Source organism: Bos javanicus, chromosome 19 (assembly GCF_032452875.1).
Source record: "Bos javanicus breed banteng chromosome 19, ARS-OSU_banteng_1.0, whole genome shotgun sequence".
NCBI classification, from domain to species: Eukaryota; Metazoa; Chordata; class Mammalia; order Artiodactyla; family Bovidae; genus Bos; species Bos javanicus.
In genome coordinates this window covers 56,826,017-56,845,516 of record NC_083886.1, presented here as the reverse complement: position 1 = coordinate 56,845,516, position 19,500 = coordinate 56,826,017, and the positions used below count along the sequence as shown (strand labels likewise).

At 62.2% G+C, this 19,500-nt stretch overlaps 2 protein-coding genes across 5 annotated transcripts in view; one reads left to right on the top strand and one right to left on the bottom strand.

The window, feature by feature from the left end:
• The first annotated feature begins 273 nt into the window (after positions 1–273).
• Positions 274–4,682, top strand: SPHK1 (sphingosine kinase 1). 3 transcript variants are annotated; one of them, XM_061392762.1, is made up of 6 exons: positions 274–712; positions 2,327–2,521; positions 2,755–2,980; positions 3,059–3,170; positions 3,272–3,387; positions 3,621–4,682. In XM_061392762.1, the coding sequence occupies exons 1-6, from the start codon at positions 670–672 to the stop codon at positions 4,423–4,425; spliced, it is 1,497 nt and encodes a 498-aa protein (XP_061248746.1). In that variant the 5' UTR covers positions 274–669; the 3' UTR covers positions 4,426–4,682. The 3 variants fall into 3 exon arrangements, with proteins under 3 accessions (XP_061248746.1, XP_061248747.1, XP_061248745.1); XM_061392763.1 differs by lacking the exon at positions 274–712 and having other exon boundaries at positions 1,709–2,521; positions 2,828–2,980; positions 3,076–3,170; XM_061392761.1 differs by lacking the exon at positions 274–712 and having other exon boundaries at positions 1,875–2,521.
• Positions 4,683–5,567: 885 nt separating this feature from the next.
• UBE2O (ubiquitin conjugating enzyme E2 O) overlaps positions 5,568–19,500 on the bottom strand; it is a 49,622-nt gene continuing 35,689 nt past the window's right edge. The window contains exons 2-18 of one of the 2 annotated variants that reach the window (XM_061392759.1): positions 17,717–17,776; positions 17,499–17,609; positions 15,355–15,452; positions 14,787–14,850; positions 13,996–14,139; positions 13,613–13,722; positions 13,315–13,465; positions 12,639–13,111; positions 12,146–12,300; positions 11,807–11,919; positions 11,585–11,713; positions 10,968–11,057; positions 9,498–10,194; positions 9,163–9,299; positions 7,988–8,191; positions 7,823–7,880; positions 5,568–7,709 (exon numbers count right to left, since the gene is read on the bottom strand). In XM_061392759.1, the coding sequence (XP_061248743.1) occupies positions 7,051–7,709; positions 7,823–7,880; positions 7,988–8,191; positions 9,163–9,299; positions 9,498–10,194; positions 10,968–11,057; positions 11,585–11,713; positions 11,807–11,919; positions 12,146–12,300; positions 12,639–13,111; positions 13,315–13,465; positions 13,613–13,722; positions 13,996–14,139; positions 14,787–14,850; positions 15,355–15,452; positions 17,499–17,609; positions 17,717–17,776 (3,453 nt within the window). In that variant the 3' untranslated portion in view covers positions 5,568–7,050. The remainder of the gene's footprint in view (positions 7,710–7,822; positions 7,881–7,987; positions 8,192–9,162; positions 9,300–9,497; positions 10,195–10,967; positions 11,058–11,584; positions 11,714–11,806; positions 11,920–12,145; positions 12,301–12,638; positions 13,112–13,314; positions 13,466–13,612; positions 13,723–13,995; positions 14,140–14,786; positions 14,851–15,354; positions 15,453–17,498; positions 17,610–17,716; positions 17,777–19,500) is intronic. The other variant, XM_061392760.1, reaches the window with a different exon arrangement.

Below are 19,500 nucleotides of genomic sequence, written 5' to 3'. Positions count from 1 at the left end.
CCACTCGGGTTCCTAGTTTCGCAGAGTTTCTCGACCCGTGAAAGCATCGCTGAGTCACCTTCCCGGAACGCGCTCGGGACGCTCACGACCCAGCCAGGGCTGCCCCCAGAGCTGCGCAGGGCGGAGGTGGACACCACCCGGCCGCGTGCCAGGCCAACGGCCCCGGGACCCACGCGTCCCAGCCTGAGCCTCTCCCCTATCCCGGGCCCCGCCCCGCCAGGTGTTGGGGAACAGGGACGCCTGGGTCCTCTCGCAAAGCGGTACCTCGGAGCCGTGCCGAGACCTGCCTCTTGTCGACTTTCAGGGGCGATGGGAAGCGAGACGTGTGAATGGGTGTTGGGTGGGGGCAGGTGTGGGCGCGTGAGCACCCTGCAGCCGGGGCCTGCACCAGCTAAGCCTCCTACAGCGGTTTGGTCTTTTCAAACTTTGGTTAGGGAGTTAGAAACTTGGTAACTTGACCTTGGCAACTTCCTCCTCTGGGTCGCCGCACACTACCCCACAGGGAGCTTACTCGAGCGGGTCGTGGACACTTTCAGATCGGACACTTACTTGCCGGGGATGTGTTGATCACACCCCATTGACACCCGAGGCCCCGGGCCAGTTTGCAGCTCCCAGCTGAGCCAGCAGGGCGACGGAGGACACGCCCCCAAGCTTGGCTCCCCAATCCGGATGGGGTCGCCTAGGCCTGTTTACACCGCCAAGCTCCTTTCAGGTGGCTAAGGGGAGCGGGGCCTGGAGCGCCCGCTGGTTCAGGCGAGCATCGATGTTGTCCTCTGGGAAAAGCACCCAACTTCTGAGGTTCTTAACAAGGCCCCCTCCTCCGGACCGCGTACCCCCCGCGCTCCTGGCCCTCCCTCCCGGGATGGCTCCTCTGGCTGTCTCAGGCTCCGTGGCCGTGCGGTCCAGGAAGCTAAAAATAACTCTGGGGGAGGATGGGAGCGGCTGCAGAGACACCCCAGCACGAAATGAGGGGTACCTGGCAGGGCCTGGACCTCGAAATCCGGGTGGGATTGGGGGGCGCGGGCAGCGGGGCAGGTTCCGCCAGGAGACTATCCAGTGACAGGCAAGGGTCTAACCAGAGCCCTGAGCCACGCGCGCCCGGAGCCCCACCCGGGGGCCGCTCAGATTTTGTGCGCGGCGGCCTGTGATGCGCGTTCACCCTCGCGCGCCCGGGACGCTGCGCTCGCGGCGCGCCGCTCGTAGCCGGGCCTGGGGCTCCGCGCCTAGCCAGCAGCCTCCACGTCTCCCGCCCGGCCGCGTCGCTCGCCTTCCTACTGGGTCCGAGAGTCCCCGGACCCAGCCAAAGGGCTGAGCGCTTGGCCGAGCCGTGGGCGCGGGCCGGGCTGGGGCGGAGCGGCAAGGCCAGGGCCCCGCTTGCTTGCGCCGTGTGGGGCCTGGGTTCCACCCCTGCGAACGCCTGGGCCGCGGGGCGTGGCCAGGCCGGGAGGCTAGGCACGGCGCCCTCCCCGAAGTTGAGCGAAAAGTTTGAGGCTGGAGGCAGCGAGGCCGCGCAGTCAGCGTTTACTCGGCGCTCCGGTTGCTCCGCAGATGCGAGGCTGAGCCCGGGACTGGCTGTGTTCAGCCCTAGGCGATTGTGGGGAACGGAGGTAGCGCTTCCCCCAGGAAACTGGACCGACTGGGTAGGGCTGGCCGCCTGCCCTGCTCTCTTGCCCTTCTTGGCTTCCTGGGCGGCCGGGAGAGCCGCCGTGCAGCACATGGCCTCCGCGCCCACTCGGCTCTGGCTGAGGGAGGTGGTGGCTGGCGGCCCGGCTCCGGCTCAGCCTTTGTACGACTCCGGCGCCGTTTCCACGAGCGCTGCGCGCGGCGCCGCAGAGCCCGGCCCTTGGAAACGCGCGCGGCGATCCGGGCAGCTCCAGCGCTCGGGGTAGAGGACGCGGCGACCCGGCTGTTTCGGGCCGAGGATCACTCGCCCCGAACTTCGCGCGCGGCGATGGCCACTCACCTTCTGGGATTTTTTTACACAACTGGACTCCCCTCCCCCTGGCGGCCCCCGGGGAGGGGCTTGAAGACCCGATCCCACGGAGAGAGCCGGGGCTCTGACTCATCGTCGGGCCGGAACCCGAGGTCCTAGAAAAGACAGGCTCTCAGGAAAAGACCCTTTCCCCCTGGGGGTGGTGGTGGTGGGAGCTCAGTTCCAGGACCCGAACGCCCTTGGTGGCACTGGACCTCGGCTTTCTGGACCTCTTGGAAAAATAGGCGATGCCGGTGCGCGCGGCTCCCGGAGCGTGGTCCCAGAACCTAATGGGGCGCCCCCTACCTCAGGGGGCCGCTCCAGACTCCACCAGCGCGGTTTCCTCTCCCTCAGATCCGGCAACCGCAGGGAATGACGCGGGTGCCCCCACAGCCCCGGCAACGGGCGGGGAGGGCGAGCCCCATGGCCGTCACCGAGAGGCCCGCCTGGGCAGCACCGATAAGGAGCTGAAGTCAGGAGCCGCCGCGGCGGACAGCGTCCGGACGGCGCCGGGGACCCCTCGGCAGCGGGGCGAGGTCATGGATGCAGGTTTGTGGGGGCCTGGCGGGGAAGGCCTGTAGGGGGATTCCTATTCTCCCTGGTGAGGAAAGTTGGCCGGAGTCAACTGAACAAGAGGGGCTGGGTACCCTGGAGGCGAGCCCTTTTCCCCATGAGACTAGAAGCTGGTGGGAGTCTGAGCCCAGCCAAACTGGCTGGAGTGCCCCGCTGGAGGCCGCTGCCGCTGGCCAGGCTCAGCTGGATCAAGTACCCGTGGATTTCAGGCGCCGCGTTTCCACCCGGGTGCCCGCGTTGTGATCCTCAGCCCCTAGTGGCGGTTCCGGTTTGTGTTTACAGCGGGCGGCTCCCGGAACACGCTCCCAAGGCCCTGCCACGTGCTGGTGTTGTTAAATCCGCGCGGGGGCAAGGGCAAAGCCCTGCAGCTCTTCTGGAGCCACGTACAGCCGCTGCTGGCCCAGGCCGACGTCTCCTTCACGCTGATGCTCACTGGTGAGTTTCTTCCCGGGAGCGGGCGTGGGGAGCATCCCCAGCCGGGGGACCCGCGACTCCAACCTCCCACGTTGATAGCCGCACCCTCTGCACAGAGCGGCGGAACCACGCCCGGGAGCTGGTGCGTGCGGAGGACCTGAGACGCTGGGACGCGCTGGTGGTCATGTCCGGAGACGGGCTGATCCACGAGGTGAGGCCTTCCCAGGGGAGGCTGGGCCTGGGTCTGGGTTGTGGGGGCGCCGTGGCGGGTGGGGGGAGCTTCCCAGGCTGAGGCCTCCTGTGCTCCAACAGGTGGTGAACGGGCTCATGGAGCGGCCTGACTGGGAGACCGCCATCCAGAAGCCCCTGTGTAGCCTCCCGGCAGGCTCTGGCAATGCAGTGGCCGCTTCTTTGAACTATTACGCCGGGTGAGAGCCAGGGTCCAAGCGGGTTTATTTTCCCTCAGGTCCTGCCAGGCTTTCTTTTATGAGTGCCTGCGAGCTACCACTCGTCTCTGGAGCCCTGAGCCTCTGTTCCAGGGTCCTCTCTCTCTCTCTCTCTCTCAGTGACTCCAGTTGGCTGTCACCCGCTGTCAACTCCCCCAGGGGCTCAAGGTTACTTTGGCCTGCCCCAGCTCCTCATCCGACTCCCTCCCCTGCAGGTACGAGCAGGTGACTAAGGAAGACCTCCTGACCAACTGCACGCAGCTGCTGTGCCGCCGGCTGCTGGCGCCCATGGACCTGCTATCCCTGCAGACCGCCTGCGGGCAGCGCCTCTTCTCTGTGCTCAGCCTGGCGTGGGGTTTCATCGCCGACGTGGATCTGGAGAGCGAGAAGTTTCGGCGCCTGGGCGAGATGCGCTTCACTCTAGGCGCCTGCCTGCGCCTGGTGGCCCTGCGCACCTACCGGGGCAGCCTGGCCTACCTGCCGGCAGAAACGCTGGCTTCCAGGAGGGGCCCCTCCCCGGCTCGGGCCCCGCAGGACCCCGCGGACACCCATGTGGTGCCCCTGGAGCAGCCAGTGCCTCCTCACTGGACGGTGGTGCCAGAGCAGGACTTTGTGCTGGTGTTGGTACTCCTGCATTCCCACCTGGCCAGTGACCTTTTCACCGCCCCCATGGGCCGCTGTTCGGCTGGCACCATGCATCTGTTCTACGTGCGTGCTGGTGTGTCCCGGGCCATGCTGCTGCGCCTCTTCCTGGCCATGGAGAAAGGCAGGCACATGGAGTGCCACTGCCCCCACCTGGTCTATGTGCCTGTGGTTGCCTTCCGCCTGGAGCCCAAGGATGGGAAGGGTGTGTTTACTGTGGATGGGGAACTGCTGATCAGCGAGGCTGTCCAGGGCCAGGTTCTCCCCAACTACTTCTGGATGGTCAGTGGCTACAGGGAGCCCCCACCCTCTCTGAAACCACAGCCCTCACCCCGCAGGAAGTCTCAGCAGACGCCGCCCCCATCAGAGCGTCCCTGACTCTGTGGGCCTTGCCCCTGCCTTTGTCTACTTGGTTCACTCTGTGCTCAGGCCCCGCCACCCCTCTCTCCCTCCTCCCCCAGGACTGGAGGGCCTGTCCACAGCCCACGTGGTGAGTTGGGAGGAGGAGGAGGAGAAGGAAGACTGGAGAAGGGTGGGAAGGACAGGCTCTGCCCACCGAAGGCCAGATGGAGTGTTGGGGTAGGAGCAGGGAAGCCACCCTTGAATCAGATCTGAATAAAGTGACATTCCCAGCCTGCTGGTCTTATCCTAGAGGGTGCGAAGAGTGGGGTCTTAATTCTGCCCGGGCTCTAGAATTTAACATGATGACCAACCCAGTGGTCCCTCCTGGATGGGGCAGCATGTGGTACCGGCCCCTGGGAAGTCATTTTGGTAGTGGGCACAGGACCAGAGCTGGTCCAGGCTGCTTTTGCAGGGGTTGGGGCCCTGCCCCAGTGATGATTATACCCCATCTGGTCTGGAGCCAACTGCCTCTTAGCACAGGTAGGAAGACTGAGGTTTAGAGCAAGTATGTCTTACCTAGGGCCATACAGCCAGCGCATCTCAGCCAAAAGGGAGATTGTCCCGGAGTTAGGGGCACTGGGGAAAACTGGCAAGGAGCAAGAGGTCAAAATGGCAGAGAGCTGTCCCCTTTTTACAAGGAGTCTGTCTGTCCAGGGCGGGCTCTGGGGCTCCCCTGCCCTCCTCGTCTGTCCTTGTCGGGGAGTGGTGGGCTGGGGTTTAAAAGGAAGCAGTGGTGAGGAGAGGTAGATTCCAGCCATCCAGAGTGGCTTCGAGCCCAGGCCAGCCCCCCCCCCAGCATCTGGAAGGAGCTGAACGGGTGGACCTGGTCAGAGGCCCCTGGGGAACAGAGCTGCTGCTGCTGCCCTGCTGAAAGGGGGCTCCAGGACCCAGGCCCTGCTCAGAGGCCAAGAGCACCCACCCACTGAGCTTCTAGACCCTCACTTCCCGGCCCCTCCAAGTCCTTGACAGGAGATGAAGAGGCTTGGGAGCAGGCTGGGTGGGGAAGGGGCTGCTGCCTTGAGACGCCCCCCCACCCCGCCCCAGCCACAGGGATCTTTCCTTCCCCTGGGGAGGGTGTGTGAGGTGCCCCCGAGGGAAAGAAAGGCGACAGAGCCAGATGAATGGCAGAGGCAGGTTTAATGGTGCCACCTTGTCTGTTTTGTACACTGTAATGAGCCAAACCAAAAAAAATGCAAGTAAAAAAAAAAAAAAGTTTAATCACACAGCACTTTATACAGATATCTTAAGCAATAGGCATTCACATCTCCACGTGAACAACGCACCGGGAAGCACAGCCCCGCCAGTCACTCTGAGTGATCCTCAAACAAGACCCCGACTCCAGCCTCCAATCGCCGCAGCCCTGGTCTGGCCCCCGTCCTCCCCCGCGCTGCCGCCGGCCGCGTGCTCACGGCGGCCCAGGTGTGGAGCCAGCGTAAGGCGGACAAGACACATCATGCTTTGGCTTCTTATTTTGTTTTTTTTTTTTTTTTCTAGTAAGAGTTAATATTTTTTGATTTATTCTTTCAATCTTAAATATTACATTACATACACCAAAAATTACATAGCTGCAATGTGCTCAATGGCATCCCCTTCACCTGGAGCTTCACATTATCAAACGCTTAGAAAACTTGTAAACCTCGGGGCCCAGCTCTGCGAGGGAAAACCCTGCTGGCCGCCACTCTGCCACATCGAGCCTGCGGTTTTAAGCGCAGGGCTGACAGGCTGTGTTTTTGTCTGGGGCGGGGAGAGGGCTGGCCCACTCTGAGTTCCATGAGCTGCGTGCCACCCCTGCCGGCGTGAGCACTGGACACAGGAGGGGAGAGGGCCCGAGTCCACGGGAGAGGCCCTCGTCTGTGCTGCTGCTCCCGCCTCCGGGGACCTCAAAGCCAGAGCTGCGATCCCCCTCACCCCGAGGGGCAGGAAGGGCAAGGCACCTATAGCCGTGTCTTCCCAGCAGCAGCTCCCTGTCCTTACCCCGTGGCAGCGTGCGAGGGCCACCACCTCCCAGGCGTCGCCATGTACCCGGCCTGGTGCCCACCTCTCGCAGAGAGCAAGTTCAACAGGCCAGGGCCCAGCCGGGAGTCAGTGGCGGCGGCACCGCTCTGGGGAGGGTGGCCGAGCTGGGGGGCGAGGGAAGACCTGGCAGGTGGTGGTGACGGGCGGGCCCGGGACACCAGGAAGCGTCAGCGGGACTCGAGAGGGCAGGCGGGACGGGGCAACCGCCGCGGCAACCCACATTTCATGCAAGGCACGTCCACGTGGCCTGTGTTCTCCTGTGTCAGACCCCAGGGAGAGCCCACCCCTGCCCTGAGGGCGAGACGGCGCGGGAGGAAGCGCAGGGGCACTCTGCCTGGGACTACAAGGGGAAAATCAGCTGCGCGGTTCTGATTTCCTTTGCCACAGGGCACCTGCCTGTTGGAAGATTGCTTCGGAATACAAATGGCAGCATCTCAAGAAACTTCCTGCACGTCAGCAGCAAACTCACCTTGGGAGGAGGGGGCAAAGGGCAGGGGGCGGGGCCTGCACTGGGACAGAGGAGGAGAGGGAAGGGGGGAGGCCTCTCCCTGCGGCCACGTACGTGCCTTCCTCCGGGGCTGCTGGCTACTTGTCCCCCGCGCTCTCGGGCATGCCCGCCTCCGTCAGGGCAGCCCGGAACTGCATCAGGACTCCCCGGATGCTCTTGACGAAGCCCTTGGAGAGCGGGAAGAGGGGGAAGCCGAGGTCAGGGTAGCCGCTCTTCTCGGGGAGGAAGCTCCGGTAGCTCTTTCTCCTCTTCTTTGGCTTGACGCTGGGCGGCACCGAGGCGTCGGGCGGGGCCTCCGAGGCCTGCTCCATGCGGTCCCTGGGGGCTGAGGCCGGGCCCTCCGAGTCTGAGCCCTGGGAGGCCTCCCCGGGGGCCAGCCCCCCGTCCTCAGGTTCCTCTCGGCCGAAGTCTGAGAGCTCGGCCACAGCCGGTGGCTCCGGCGAGCTGCTGTCCTTGGGGAGCCCGTTGGGCAGCGCCTGGGCCCTCTCCAGCAGGGCGTGGGTTTCCAGCCAGGACTCGATGCGGTTCACCAGCCGCCAGCCACCGGTGCTAAAGTGCTGCCGGATCTCCTGCTCAAAGACCTCGGGTGGCCGCCGGACCAGCTGGGTCATGGACTGCACCACGCGGATGAGGGCCATCTCGTTGTAGCAGCGGCTGTTCTCGTAGCCCTCTTGTAGGCCTCGGTCGCTGTCAAAGCCTGCCTCGTTGTAGTACGGTTCGTTCACCAGGATTAGACCTGCAAGAGGGAAGGGGAAGTCCCTCAGGGCTGGCCCAACCTCCACCCCTAGACGGGAGGTCAAGGGCCGCCACGGCCAGAGTGATGGTGCCCTCCAGCCGCACCCCGCCTACCTTGGATGGAGATAAGCACCTGGAGAAGGCTGGATTTGCTCGTCCACCTCTCTGTCCCCTGCAGCACACACACACGCACACACGGTGCACACTGATCAGTTGTGTCCCAGACACCTGCCCGGACTGGCCCGCCCCCACCCTCACCACGAGCCAGCGCTGACCCACCTTTCCAATCCAGGTGCCCAGGAGGCTGACGCACACCTTCCCGTTGTCATACAGGTTGGGGTTCAGGCGGCCACTGCACTGGGAGAGGTAGCAGAAGTGGGGGGGCACGGCCGGGTAGATGTTGGGGAGCTGGATGTCGAACAAGTAGAGGCCGTCCTCGTAGGGGGTGCGAGTGGGGCCCTTGATCAGGGCCGAGAAGAGGTCCTAGAGGGGGGTACAGGGAGAGAGTGGGGAGGTTGATGTGGGCATCGGGCACCCGCACATGGAGCCCACTTCCAGTCTTCCAGGGTGCCGTGCGGCTGTAGAGGGAGCAGGAGCGGCCCCAGGATCCACACACCCGCTGACAGCGACAGAGAAGCTGAATGCAGACAACTCTGTACAGACCCACTTGGCACCTCTTAACTCCTGGCATGAAAGGAATTTTCCAAACTGGTTTTTATCTTACTTTTTTTTTTTTTTTTAATAAACTACTACTTGTAAGTTGCATTCCTCAAACACCACTGTGACCTCCCCCCGCACACCCCACCACCCCATGAAGGCAACAACGACGACAACCAACAAGAGGAAAGATCATTCCAGGATGGCACGGCTGCACTGGCTTCGAGGGATCTAGAGGGGTGAGAGGATCTGGACTCGAGGACAATGCTCTGTCAGTCATTAAGGAGGCTCTGCACACACATCAGAGACCCAGGCTGAGGGCCGGGGCAGGGGCACCATCACCAGGGCAACGCCACCAGCCGAGAGACCGCCAGGGCTGAGCGGACCGGCGGAGTGCCGGCAGGCCCGTTCCACAGCATCCCTCTTTGCGGTCCCTTTCCCATGGCCCCTTTCTCCAGGGCTGGGCCGGAGGTGAGCCTCCTAAAGTCACTGCCCCTGGGGCTGGGTCAAGGACCGGTCAAAGGATAATACAGCTTTTCCTGTAACATTCTAATTTTTCAAAAAAAGAGAGAAGTCAAGTAACGTATTACATAATTTTAAACTAAGCTTTAAAAGGGCGGCTGTCTGGTCTAGACACAGCTGTGGGAGATTTGTTGGAGCCTCTCCTGCCCTGTGAGGAGGGGCTGCAGGCGGGCGGCCTTGCGGGTGTCCCCCAGGCCTGCAGGCCCAGGGCCTGAGGCTGCAGCCTCCGGAGTGCCCACCCGGACGCCTGTGCCTGCCCAAGCCCGCCTACTTGCCATTCTGTCCTCGAATGTCTTGACCATGATGCCATCAGGCAGTGAGGTGGCCAGCAGTGCCATCTCCTTCCGCACTGTGCTGAAGAACTTCTTGGCTTCTGGAGGCTGGAACTCAATTTTCTTAAAAGAGTGATTCGCTAGAGGGGGAAAGAGGGTGGTCAGTCCCTCAGGCGAGGCCTGGAAACGCCAACCGGAGGGGCAGCGGCGGCTGAATGTGCTCCCCAGACAGGTGGACAAAGCCCCCGCCTCCCCCGCCGCCCTCTCCTGGCATGGGGACTGGGGCCCACTCCAGGGACACGGCGCCCTGGCCCTGGAGTGAGGCCAGACGAACTCACAGGGTGCGAACTCCAGCACCGAGAAGACCTCGCCCTTGGCGCTGGTGAATGTGACTCCAGGCTTGCCGCCGCACTGCTGGCAGAGCACCGGGGTCTCACTGGGCCACTCGGCCTTCACTGGCGACTGCCCCTCGGGCTTGTCCTCCTTGCGCTCCGTCTCCGGCACCGCCTCCATCTTCTCTTCCTCGGCGATGGCCACATTGTCCAGGGTCTTCTTGAGGTTCTCCTGCAGCTTCTTGATGTCATCTAAGAACTTCTTCTCCCGCGTGGGTTTCTCAGGCTCTGCCGTGGGGGAGGTGGGCGAGCCTGTCAGCAGCTGCTCCACCGTCATGTTCTTGAGGCTCTCCAGGATCTTGATGGCTTCCTTCAGCTCCCGGAAGCTCTTCGGGGGCCCGTCCTTGCCCGCCTTCTCCATCAGCCCGGCCACGGGGGCGGCCATGGCCACAGCCCCCTGGATGGCGGCCGTGGCGGCCTCCTCGCTGATCACCACACCCTTGTCCTCCTCTGGGGCTGCCGGCTGCTCGGCGGTGGGGATGGGGGGCTCCTCTATCTTGGGGTGCTCATCCTCCACCAGCCCATTGTCTGTCTCCCAGCTGTCACTGTCGTCTTCCCACTCGTCTGAGGACGCTCCACTGGTGCTGCCTTCCACTGAGTCGTAGTCCGACTCCTCGATCTCAGACTCGATGTTGTACAGGTGCTGAGGGGAGATGGGGCGCGGGCTGGTCAGAGGCCCTCTGCCAGGGACCCCGAGCCTCAGAGCTGACACTGACCGGGCGCCCTGAGGCCTCAGCAGCCCTGCCGCCCTTTCTCCCTTTCCTGCTCTGGCCTCGCGGTTGGGCCTCTGCGCTAGGTGGTCCCTAGGCCTCTGGGAGGCACCCCAGCCCAGCCCCTGGGTCCAGGGTACAGCAAATGCCAGTGCCAGCCTCCTCGTCACTGACCGCACTTGGTCCGCTGGACCGCGGCAGACTCTGTGACTCTGTTCCTGTTCCTGGAATGGCCTCCTAGACGAAGGGGGAGCCACCCCTTCGTCCATCCTGTACTGGCACAGGGAGAGGGGAGCTGGGGTGTGAGCATCAGATCAAACGAGGGGCACAGAAATGGAGCTGCGAAAGCCTGTCCATTCCTGCCCCCCGATCTGTGACAGTTTCCTAGAAGTGGTGGGGGAAGGCTGCTTCTTACAGGGCGCAACCTGTGCATTCTCAGTGCAGTGAAATAGGGATCCAGGTAGATCTGTGAGAACCTAGACATGCCTGGCAACCAGGAGCCTGCCAGGTGGGGCGGGACGGTTGGGCCCACTGCAGGCAGCCTCTCCGCTCTCCCGACTCTCATCCGGGGCTCTGGGTATAACACTGCCCTTCCTTTCCCCAAGACCCTGCTCCCCAAAAGAAGATTCCTTTTCCAGGAAGGCCCTGAGCCCTTGGCCTGGCTGTCACAGTCTGGAGCTGAGCCATGGGCTCCCGGGGGTCTCACCTGGGGCAGGATGATGGTCTTTGAGTTGTCAGCCCACACCACCTCCACTTTGCTGCTGACATCCACGCGGGCTACCTGGCCTACCGATGGCTGTAGTGGAAACAGGACGGGGTCAGGGGCAGCTCTCCGAGAGTGAGGGCACAGGCAGGGCCGTGAGAATGGAAGCGGTGTGGGCGCCGGCCAGAGACCAACGTGAGTACTTGAGAGCACAGCCCTCTGGCTGAAACACCGCCAATACTCGCTGTCCACTGAGCCTGGTCTCTCTGGATGCCCCCTGGATGAGGCTCCAGCCTTGGGGCTCTGGTACCCCTTTCTCCCCTGCCCAGAATCTGCCTGACCTCACCACATGTCCCCACTTGTTCCCTGGGGCCCAGCTCAGAGTCACCTCCCCAGGCCTCTCCTGTGCTCCTACGGCACCTGCCACCACGCTCACAGGACTGAGGACAGGGCTGGGCGCCCCTAAGAAACCACCCGTGGAGCCCGGGGAGCAGCTGTGTAGACCGGCAGGCGGGCCCTACAGGGGGCGGGGCGGGGCGGGGCCGGGCACCTCCTTCGCGGGGCGGGGCGCCCTCTGGCGGCATGGACAGGTACTGCAGCGGCCGTGCAGGACGCCCTACCTCGTCCTCCTTGTGCGGGGCTCCGTCCTCAGCGTTACCGATTCGGATGACGATGTCAGTTGTGCGGAACCGGAAATCAGGGTGATCGGCGATGTCGTAGACGCTCACGTCTTCCTCCTCTCCGATCAGCTAGGGCGGGATGGGCGGTCGTGAGCCTGGGGGCTCTATGCCCAGCTCACCAAAGCCCACCCTGAAGGAGACACGGGGGCGGCCCCTGCTCACCTCCACGTCGTCACCGCTCGGCCGCAGCTTGAACCACTTCACCATGCACGTGCGGCCCACGTGGTCCCCAGACTGCACCACGCCATAGACAGCGGGGTCCGGACAGCTCTGGACTGTGGACCCAGAGCAGGCGAGGAGTGAGCTAAGGCACCCTGTTGGGGCCACCGGCTGCCCCCACAGCCGGCTGCAGGTAAAGCACAGGAGCCCAGGACCCACTGCTTCCCTGGCTTGGTCAGAGAAGGCCAGAAAGGCTGCCCCGTCCATAGCGGGAGCCACCTCCCAGGGGAGGCCTGATGCCAGACATCCTGACCCTTCCTCCTGAGCCGCGCCCGGCACTACCTCGCTTGTCCACCACGAAGTCTCCGGGGCAGAACTCGTTGTTGTCCAGGTGGTGCACAGGGAAGAGGTCATTGGAGCGGATGTTGCACTCCACGGAGCCGTCCTGCCACATCACGTCCGCCGAGGTCATCGTGGTCACCACCTCCACAGCCACCCTGCAGGCGGGCCAGTGAGCAAAGGCCAGGGATGCTCCCTCCCCACGTGCCCTCCCTGTGGGCTTGGCAACTTGGAACTCAGCTTCAGGCAGGAGGGAGGAAACAGCGCTGCTCCCCTGCAGTCTCCATGCCCAGCATCTTCCAGAGAATCCCTCAACCCTAGTCTCACCCTCTCCCGTTCTCAGATCCTTCCATCCCACCTGGCCGACCCCAGGCACCCCTGAGCCCGCATGGGGCTTCATACCACATGTGCACCCATGAGCCCGCCTGCGTGCAGGTGCCAGGGAACGGTCTCGGGCTAGACACCCAGCCAGGAAAGAGGGTGCCCCTGAGTCTACCTGTCCCCCGGCTTGAAGTCGCGTGTGATTTTATTCTTCTTCCTCTTGTGTTTCCTCTTTAAATTCTTTATTGACAAGGGGATGCTCTTCTTGCGACTCGTGCCGCTGCCGCTCTGGGAGGAGGTGGTGGAGCTGGCGGAGGAGGTCACCGAGCTGGTGTCGTCTGTGTCGTCGGCGGCCTCATCGTCCGCGTCCTGCTCGGCCGAGTGCAGCCTGTCGTCCCCACCCTCCTTCAGCAGGAAGGGGGGCAGCTGCTCACCCGCCTCGTGGGCCTCCTCTGGGCCCTCGTCCTGCATCTCCACTGGGCTGGAGGACCCATCGGGCGTCTCCTCGGGGCTGGCGGAGGCCGTTTCGCTCTTGGCTTTGGCCGCCCCCTTCTTGCCTGCGTCCTCCATGGAATGGTCCCTGGAGCACTGGACGTCCGGGGAGCAAGATGTGATCCTCACAAGCTGTTTCTTCAGGAGGCGCTTCACCTGCCGGCAGAGCAGGAGGGCGGGCGCCATGGAGAGCTGACTCCAGGCAGCTCAGTCGAGGGGTGACGGCTGTATACACCTAACTGGCCTGCAAGGGTCATCAGGGCTGCCCCCCAAGGCCTAAGGCACAGACCTTCCTGCTGTGGAAATGGCTCAAGGCCAGTTCCTCAAACGCCCGCCAAGCCCCAACCCCGAGGACATACCTTCTTGGCCACAGAGCCCTCCCCCTGGGCGCAGTGTTTTTCTGGACATTCACAGGCAATCTTGGCCGGCTCTACCTTGGCTGGGAAGACATACAGACAGCGCTCCCCAAGCTGCCGCTGAGCATGGTCAAAGCATCCGAGACGCTTCACCCTGGGAGGCGAGAGGGAGAGGGGAAAGGCAGACGCTAGGCGAGGGGGTCCTCGGCAAGCCCCCCGGCACCTGTGCCTGTGGCCCAGAGACTTGCTGGGGGACCACCTCTGGGGCTGCTGGAGCAGGGGGCGTGCTGGGGCCGCTCACCTGCCTAGGTTTTCCTGGGTGATGACAGAGGGTGGGGGGCTGACGCTGTCCGTGCCCCCTGGACAGAAGCTCTTGGTGATCCAGGTGACCTTCAGCTCTACAACCTGCACCTGGGGAGGCGGGCGGACAGGCCCGGTCAGCAGACTAACGCCGCTCGCTCCCGCAGCCGTCCTCCAGAGCGGGAAGCAGGTCTACATCGTAGTTCAGACCCTCCCAGAGGTCACGGAGGCCTCCTCCCTCCAGAAGGGCCCAGCGGACCTGCCACTGGCCACCTCCCTCCTTCGCTCAGCCCGGGCTCCCCGTCCTCAGAGCAGCCCCCTTCCAGGCGAGGCAGGCTGGGCAGGAGTGCCCGGGCCTCACTCCCTGCCACGCCTCCTCCTTACCTCTTCGACCACCACGCGGAACTTGCTCTTGGTGCTGAGCACCGGCTTGACGCCCGACAGCCACTGGACGCTGGAGAAGATCTTGGCAGGGCCAATGAGCACCTGGCCCGGGTAGAAGCCATAGGAATCATCGAAGAAGAGACCCTGCAGGATTGGGGGCCAGAGGAGGGTCCCTGTGAGTGCTGCCTCTTAGGGGGCGGGGGCAGCAGTGTCCACACCTGCCGTCCACCCCAGGCCTCCATGCTCCACACCACCTAAGACTGCAGAGTAGCACCTCTCAGACCTCAGATGCACACAAACCGCCAGGGGTTTTACTCACTAAAAGGCACGGCTGGCCCATCCTGCTTATAACCAGCTCTCGGGCCACAACAATGCTGCTGGTCTGGGGGGACAAAGCTCTAAGAGCGGGGGTCCCCAAACCTGCTTGATCACACACACTCTCCTAGTATTACTTACAAACTGTCATTTACCACTGCTCTAAAATGTCACATCACAGTAAAATACTGTGTACACTCCAAGAAAAAGGGAGATTTTAAAAGGATGAGATAAAAACTTAACAAAACGCAAAGAAAGTTCTACTGCTTCCTGCAAACACCCAAGCTTTTACACCTTCTGATACACACCCCCTCCTTCCAGGAAAGCACTGGCTGAGACCACTGGTCGCCCCAGGCCAGACCCCGGCTCTCTGCCGAGAAGCCCCTAAGCTCCCTCCTGCAGAGCCCAGGGCTGAGGAACAGGAGATGCGCCCCCCACCCTCGGCCCCCCAGGCTCCTGGGGTGGAGCCAACGTACAGAGTCACTGACGTGCGGGCAGACGTCGTAGAGCTTGGCGCCATCCTCCGTGTTCATGGAGCACCTGCAATAGGGGGCGGGGGCTTGGTGGGCACCGGACCCAGTCCCTGAGTCTCAGGGGAGGCGAGGCAGCCAGGACCCCGGAAGGAGCTGGTCAGTGTCTACAGGACTTGTGTGGAGGCGTCAGTGCCTCTGCAGGCCTTAAAATGGGTAATTCACCCTCCGCCCACACCTTAGTCCCTGCACTGGAACAAGGAACTCTCTAAAACAAACAGGACTCAGCCAGCAGATTTCAGCGTTCACCCCCTTAAAGTGCCTAAAGGAGAGCATCAGCCCCTCTTGGGGGTCCTATGTGATGACGAGGGTCTCCCCAAGCCAGGGTAGAGCGAAGACCAGGAACTGAGCCGGAGAATCCAGCCAGGCTGACAAGGAGACCAGCCCAGGGTCGGACCATGAGACGCAAGGCCCGCAGCCCCTGGCATGGCCCTCGGGGGACCTAGGACGCACCCCTGCCCCTTCCCCAGCGGCCCCGCCCTGCGAGGGCTCCTGTGTGGTGGGGAGACCGCACCTGGCGCCGTTGGACAGTTTCAGGATGATCTGGTTCTTCAGGTCGTAGACCTTGCCCAGCCAGCAGTCGTAGGCGATGTAGTCCCCGTACATGAAGGGCTGCAGACCAGACAGACAGGCGGTGAGAGACGACGGAGGACTCTGGTGTCCAGAACCCTCGTTCCTCTTGGCCCCACAGACGGCAGGAAGGCTCCATGTGGGTCGGACCTAGTAACTGTGCAGCAAGCTTCCCCCAAGAGTCCCCAGCTGCTCGCCCCCACAGGGGCAGAGGCTGGACGGCCTTCTGAGGACACAGGACACGTGAGTGGGAGTGAGCTGGGGTGGGTGGTTACACAGTAAAGTGATTTAAATAAACAGATAACTATATGGAGGATATCAAGAGCCAAGTCTCCCTGCTGGGGACAGCAGCCACTAACACAGGAAGGGGAAGAGAGAGGAGCTGGACTGGGGTCAGAGGGATCAAGACGGGCTCACACATCTGAATACGTCACAAGATGGGCACAGGCACATTTAGACGTGCGTGCTTATCCACCTACATACACATATAGACGTGTGCACTTATCCACCTAGACACACATACGTGGATTCCCTAGCGCTGCCCTGAATGGGGCCCAGGAGCAATCAGCACACCCAGTTTGCACTGAGACCATGGCTTTTGAAAGAAACTAGGGCTCGCTGAAGAAACGGCTGATTCTAGTCTGGATCAGAAATCAAACAATATGGAAAGTAAAGTGTTTTTTAAAAAAATGGTGGAGACATGTCAAAAGAGCACAGATGCCAGCTTGAAGGGGTTCCTACTGGCCAAATCTGGGTGGGATCACTGAAGCAACAGAACAAGTAACGGATTACAACCAATGAATAAAACAGGAGTCTCTGCATCTGATGTAAAAAATGAGGAAATAAATGGGACAGAAAGTACAGCTCTTCCATATGGTAGAATGCCAAACTCATAATAAAGCAGGCAGTGATGGTGTCATGAAATCACCATTTAGCAGCCATCAGGCTGCTGGCTGGGTCAGGTGGGAATTGTTAATGGAGGCTAAGGCTGGTGGATGGGAGTTGAGAACCACCAGTTTATTGACACAATCCCGGAATATCTCCCCACAAAACCAATATGATCGCTGGCCAAGGGGTGAAATCTGAGTTTGTTGGGAGGCAGCTCAGCAGAGCTCAACACGACTGGGGAGCAAAGAGAACGTCCCCACACTGCAGCCGAGGCACGTTCCAGGGCCAGGGAAGAGCTGAGCGGTATTTCTGGGGCAGTTCTGCCAGAAGCGCGGGGCCCGAGGCTGTCACGGGCACTGTCGGACGGCCCCATGCTCGGGGTCACCCAGGACAGGGAGACAAAGCAGGACTGGGAACTGCTCCAGCCTGGGGAGGTCAAAGCACTGACGACTGAGCGTGCGCTCCTGATGGAGGCCGGGTCAGAAGGGGAAAACGGAGATTGATGGAACAACTGAGTGGGTCTGTGGATGGACAGTAACGGGTCAAGGTCCCAATCTAGGGGTTTGAATGGTGGTTAAATAGGAGAGTGTTTCTGTTTTGGGAAAATATACACTTAGTACTCGGGGGCAGATAGAATCATATCTGTAGCTTGCTTTCAGAAGTTTCAGAAAAGCAGGGACTTCCCTGGCTGTGCAGTTAACACGTGGCCAAGGCAGGGAGGGGGGTACGGGATCGTTCCCTAGTCAGGGAACTAAGATCCCACACGCTGCATGGTGTGGCCAAAAAAAAAAAAAGGTTAAAAACAAAGTTTCAGAAAAGAGGAGAAAAGAGAGGCGGGGAGAGAGGGGTGGGTAAGAGGGAGAACAGGCAGGAGCCAGTGCTGACGCGGCACCAGGTGTGGCTCCCGAGGCTGCGGGAGACACGGCACCTACAACCTTCAGCAAGCTTGGAATCGGAAATGCATAAACTACTGGAAAAAATTGTTTCAAAAACGACGACACAAAGTCTTAGAAGAGAAAGGAAACCAGCCTTGTCTGCCAGAGACATAAAGCGCTACCTGACCTCAAGTCCGGATGGCTGACACGTGAGAAGCGCCACAAGCTGCAAGGAGAGGCTGAGCACTGGGCTTGGCCGCTCGACCTGGAAGATGCTGCGGAGAGAAGCAGAGCCCTGTGGGGGGGAGGCCGGCAGGGGGCTCACCCAGATGTGCTGCAGGTCCTTGCTGTTGACGGGGTAGACGATGCAGTTGGTGCCGATGAGCTTGACGGCGCAGTCAATGTTCACGTCGATCACGGTGCCGCACTGGCTGTCCTGCGGGCGAGAAGGCATCCAGGCCCAGGGAAGGTGCCCTGGGGGCCACCCCAGACCTGCCCCGACCTGCCCCAGGGCCATGCCCGCCGGGTGGGACGGGGACTCACAGTGGAGCGCATGTGCCGGACCACATCGCGGGGCACCACGGAGCGGTCCTCGAGCTTCAGCTGGAACAGAGAGCGGAGAGTGAGAGCTCGGCCTCCAGTCGCAGGGGGTACGGCCTCCTCCCAGCTACCAGCTCCTTAGTGCAGCAGCGCTTCACTACGTGCAGCCAAGCGCAAAAACCCCGAGTTCCCCGGGGCTTTCCCAAATCCCACACGCCCTTCCCCGGCACCTGGATCTGGGGACAGGACCGCACTCTGATCAGGGATAGACCAGGGGCAGCCTCCCCGGTCCACGGTGAAAGTCGGGCTCACTGGAGGGAACTGATCACACCGGAAAGGGTGGCTAAGCGACAGACCATGGAAAGCCTCACTTAAACGAGAGCAAAACATTCTGCTATGAGCGGAGTCCTGCCTCCGCCTCTGCCTGCCCTGCGCCCCTGCCGCTGAGTGCTGGGGAGGGTGGGCTGGAGGAGGAGCATGACGCAGGGCTGGAGGGCACCCCGAGGCAGCTATCAGCCGCACCACCTTCTAATCTGGGCTATCCTGCCCAGCCAGCTGGAGCCTGCTCCTTATCGACAGTCCCGCGGAGCACTGTAGGCTGATGAGTAACTCAGGACGCCAACCTCTGTGCACAGCAAGTGCTGACCCCTTCCCTCCATGACTGTCCCCCCACCTGCCCCTGGGCACAGGATCCCCACAACAGCCCGACGGTTCTCCACTGAGCCAGCCCACCTTCTGCACTGGCCCCCCAAGCCTGGGGAGGCTCCTCTGGGGTTCTTCACTGTATCCTGGGAACAGGGGGGCTCTGGGACTGCCCACCTCCCTAGCGCAGAACCTCCAAGACCCCAAACGAGGAGGGGGGAGGAGCTGTTCCCACAGACACCCAGCTGAAGACCCTCAGGGTTACTCTCGCCACTGCAGAACCTGGGGCCTGGAAAGGCGACCTCCATGAGGTGGCCTGAGGTACTGAAAAGGGAGACACTCAAGGTCACCAAAACCCCTGCATCCGTGCAATGTGACTTATGAAACAAGGAAAGCGGAAGCAACGGGCCTGCCACCAACAGGCGACCGAGATGCTCCCACAGGGAGCAAGCCCCGGGTTAGGCACAGCGGACCTTCGCCGGAGACGAGACGGCGCAGCAGCCCTCGGGGGCGCAGAAGGTTCACAAGGCGGTGAAAGCACAGACGGCCCCCGGGCGCCTGGCTCACGGTCAGCGCTCAGCCAGCGCCCACTGGCTGGTGACCCCAAGTTCAGGCTCCGAGACCCCAGGAGGCTTCCAGGGGCCATGTGGAACTCTGCCAAGAAGGTACTGGAATGACGGTGCCGTTTTGCTAACTCAACCAACATCCTGTCCTCTAACCCTCTGGGTCCAAATCCCCGGGTAGGACATGGTATTTTCAGTGTGCTGTCCCGCTCTATCTCAAACCTCTGCTCCCATTTTAGACTTCAAAAAGCCACAACTACAGGTCTTTCCAAGTTGCCATGGAAACCAGGAGTTGCAGCGAGGGGAAGCCCTCTAGGAGAGGGGCTGTGCTGCGAGGGGTGGGAGGCGACCCTGCATCTGGCCGTGAGGTACAGCAGCCCCACCTCACGTTGGGGTCGGTCCCTGAGAGTGTCCTGGGGAAAGGATGGGAGCGGCCCGGGGCGGACCCTGAGTCGGTACAGTCCCGGCAGGGACACGGCCCAGCCCTGCTGCCCCCGTGGGCGGAGGGGATGCTGAGGCTGTTGCTCGGAGGCCCAAGAAAGAATGTCACAGCTCATGAAAGCTGGCATCGTGGCCAGGCCA

Excerpts from the sequence above, each read along its gene's own strand:
- SPHK1 (XM_061392761.1), top strand. The coding sequence starts at position 2,221 with ATGCCGGTGCGCGCGGCTCCCGGAGCGTGGTCCCAGAACCTAATGGGG. Across the intron at positions 3,171-3,271 it reads GAGACGGGCTGATCCACGAG|GTGGTGAACGGGCTCATGGA; the intron begins GTGAGGCCTTCC and ends GTGCTCCAACAG. Across the intron at positions 3,388-3,620 it reads TCTTTGAACTATTACGCCGG|GTACGAGCAGGTGACTAAGG; the intron begins GTGAGAGCCAGG and ends CCTCCCCTGCAG.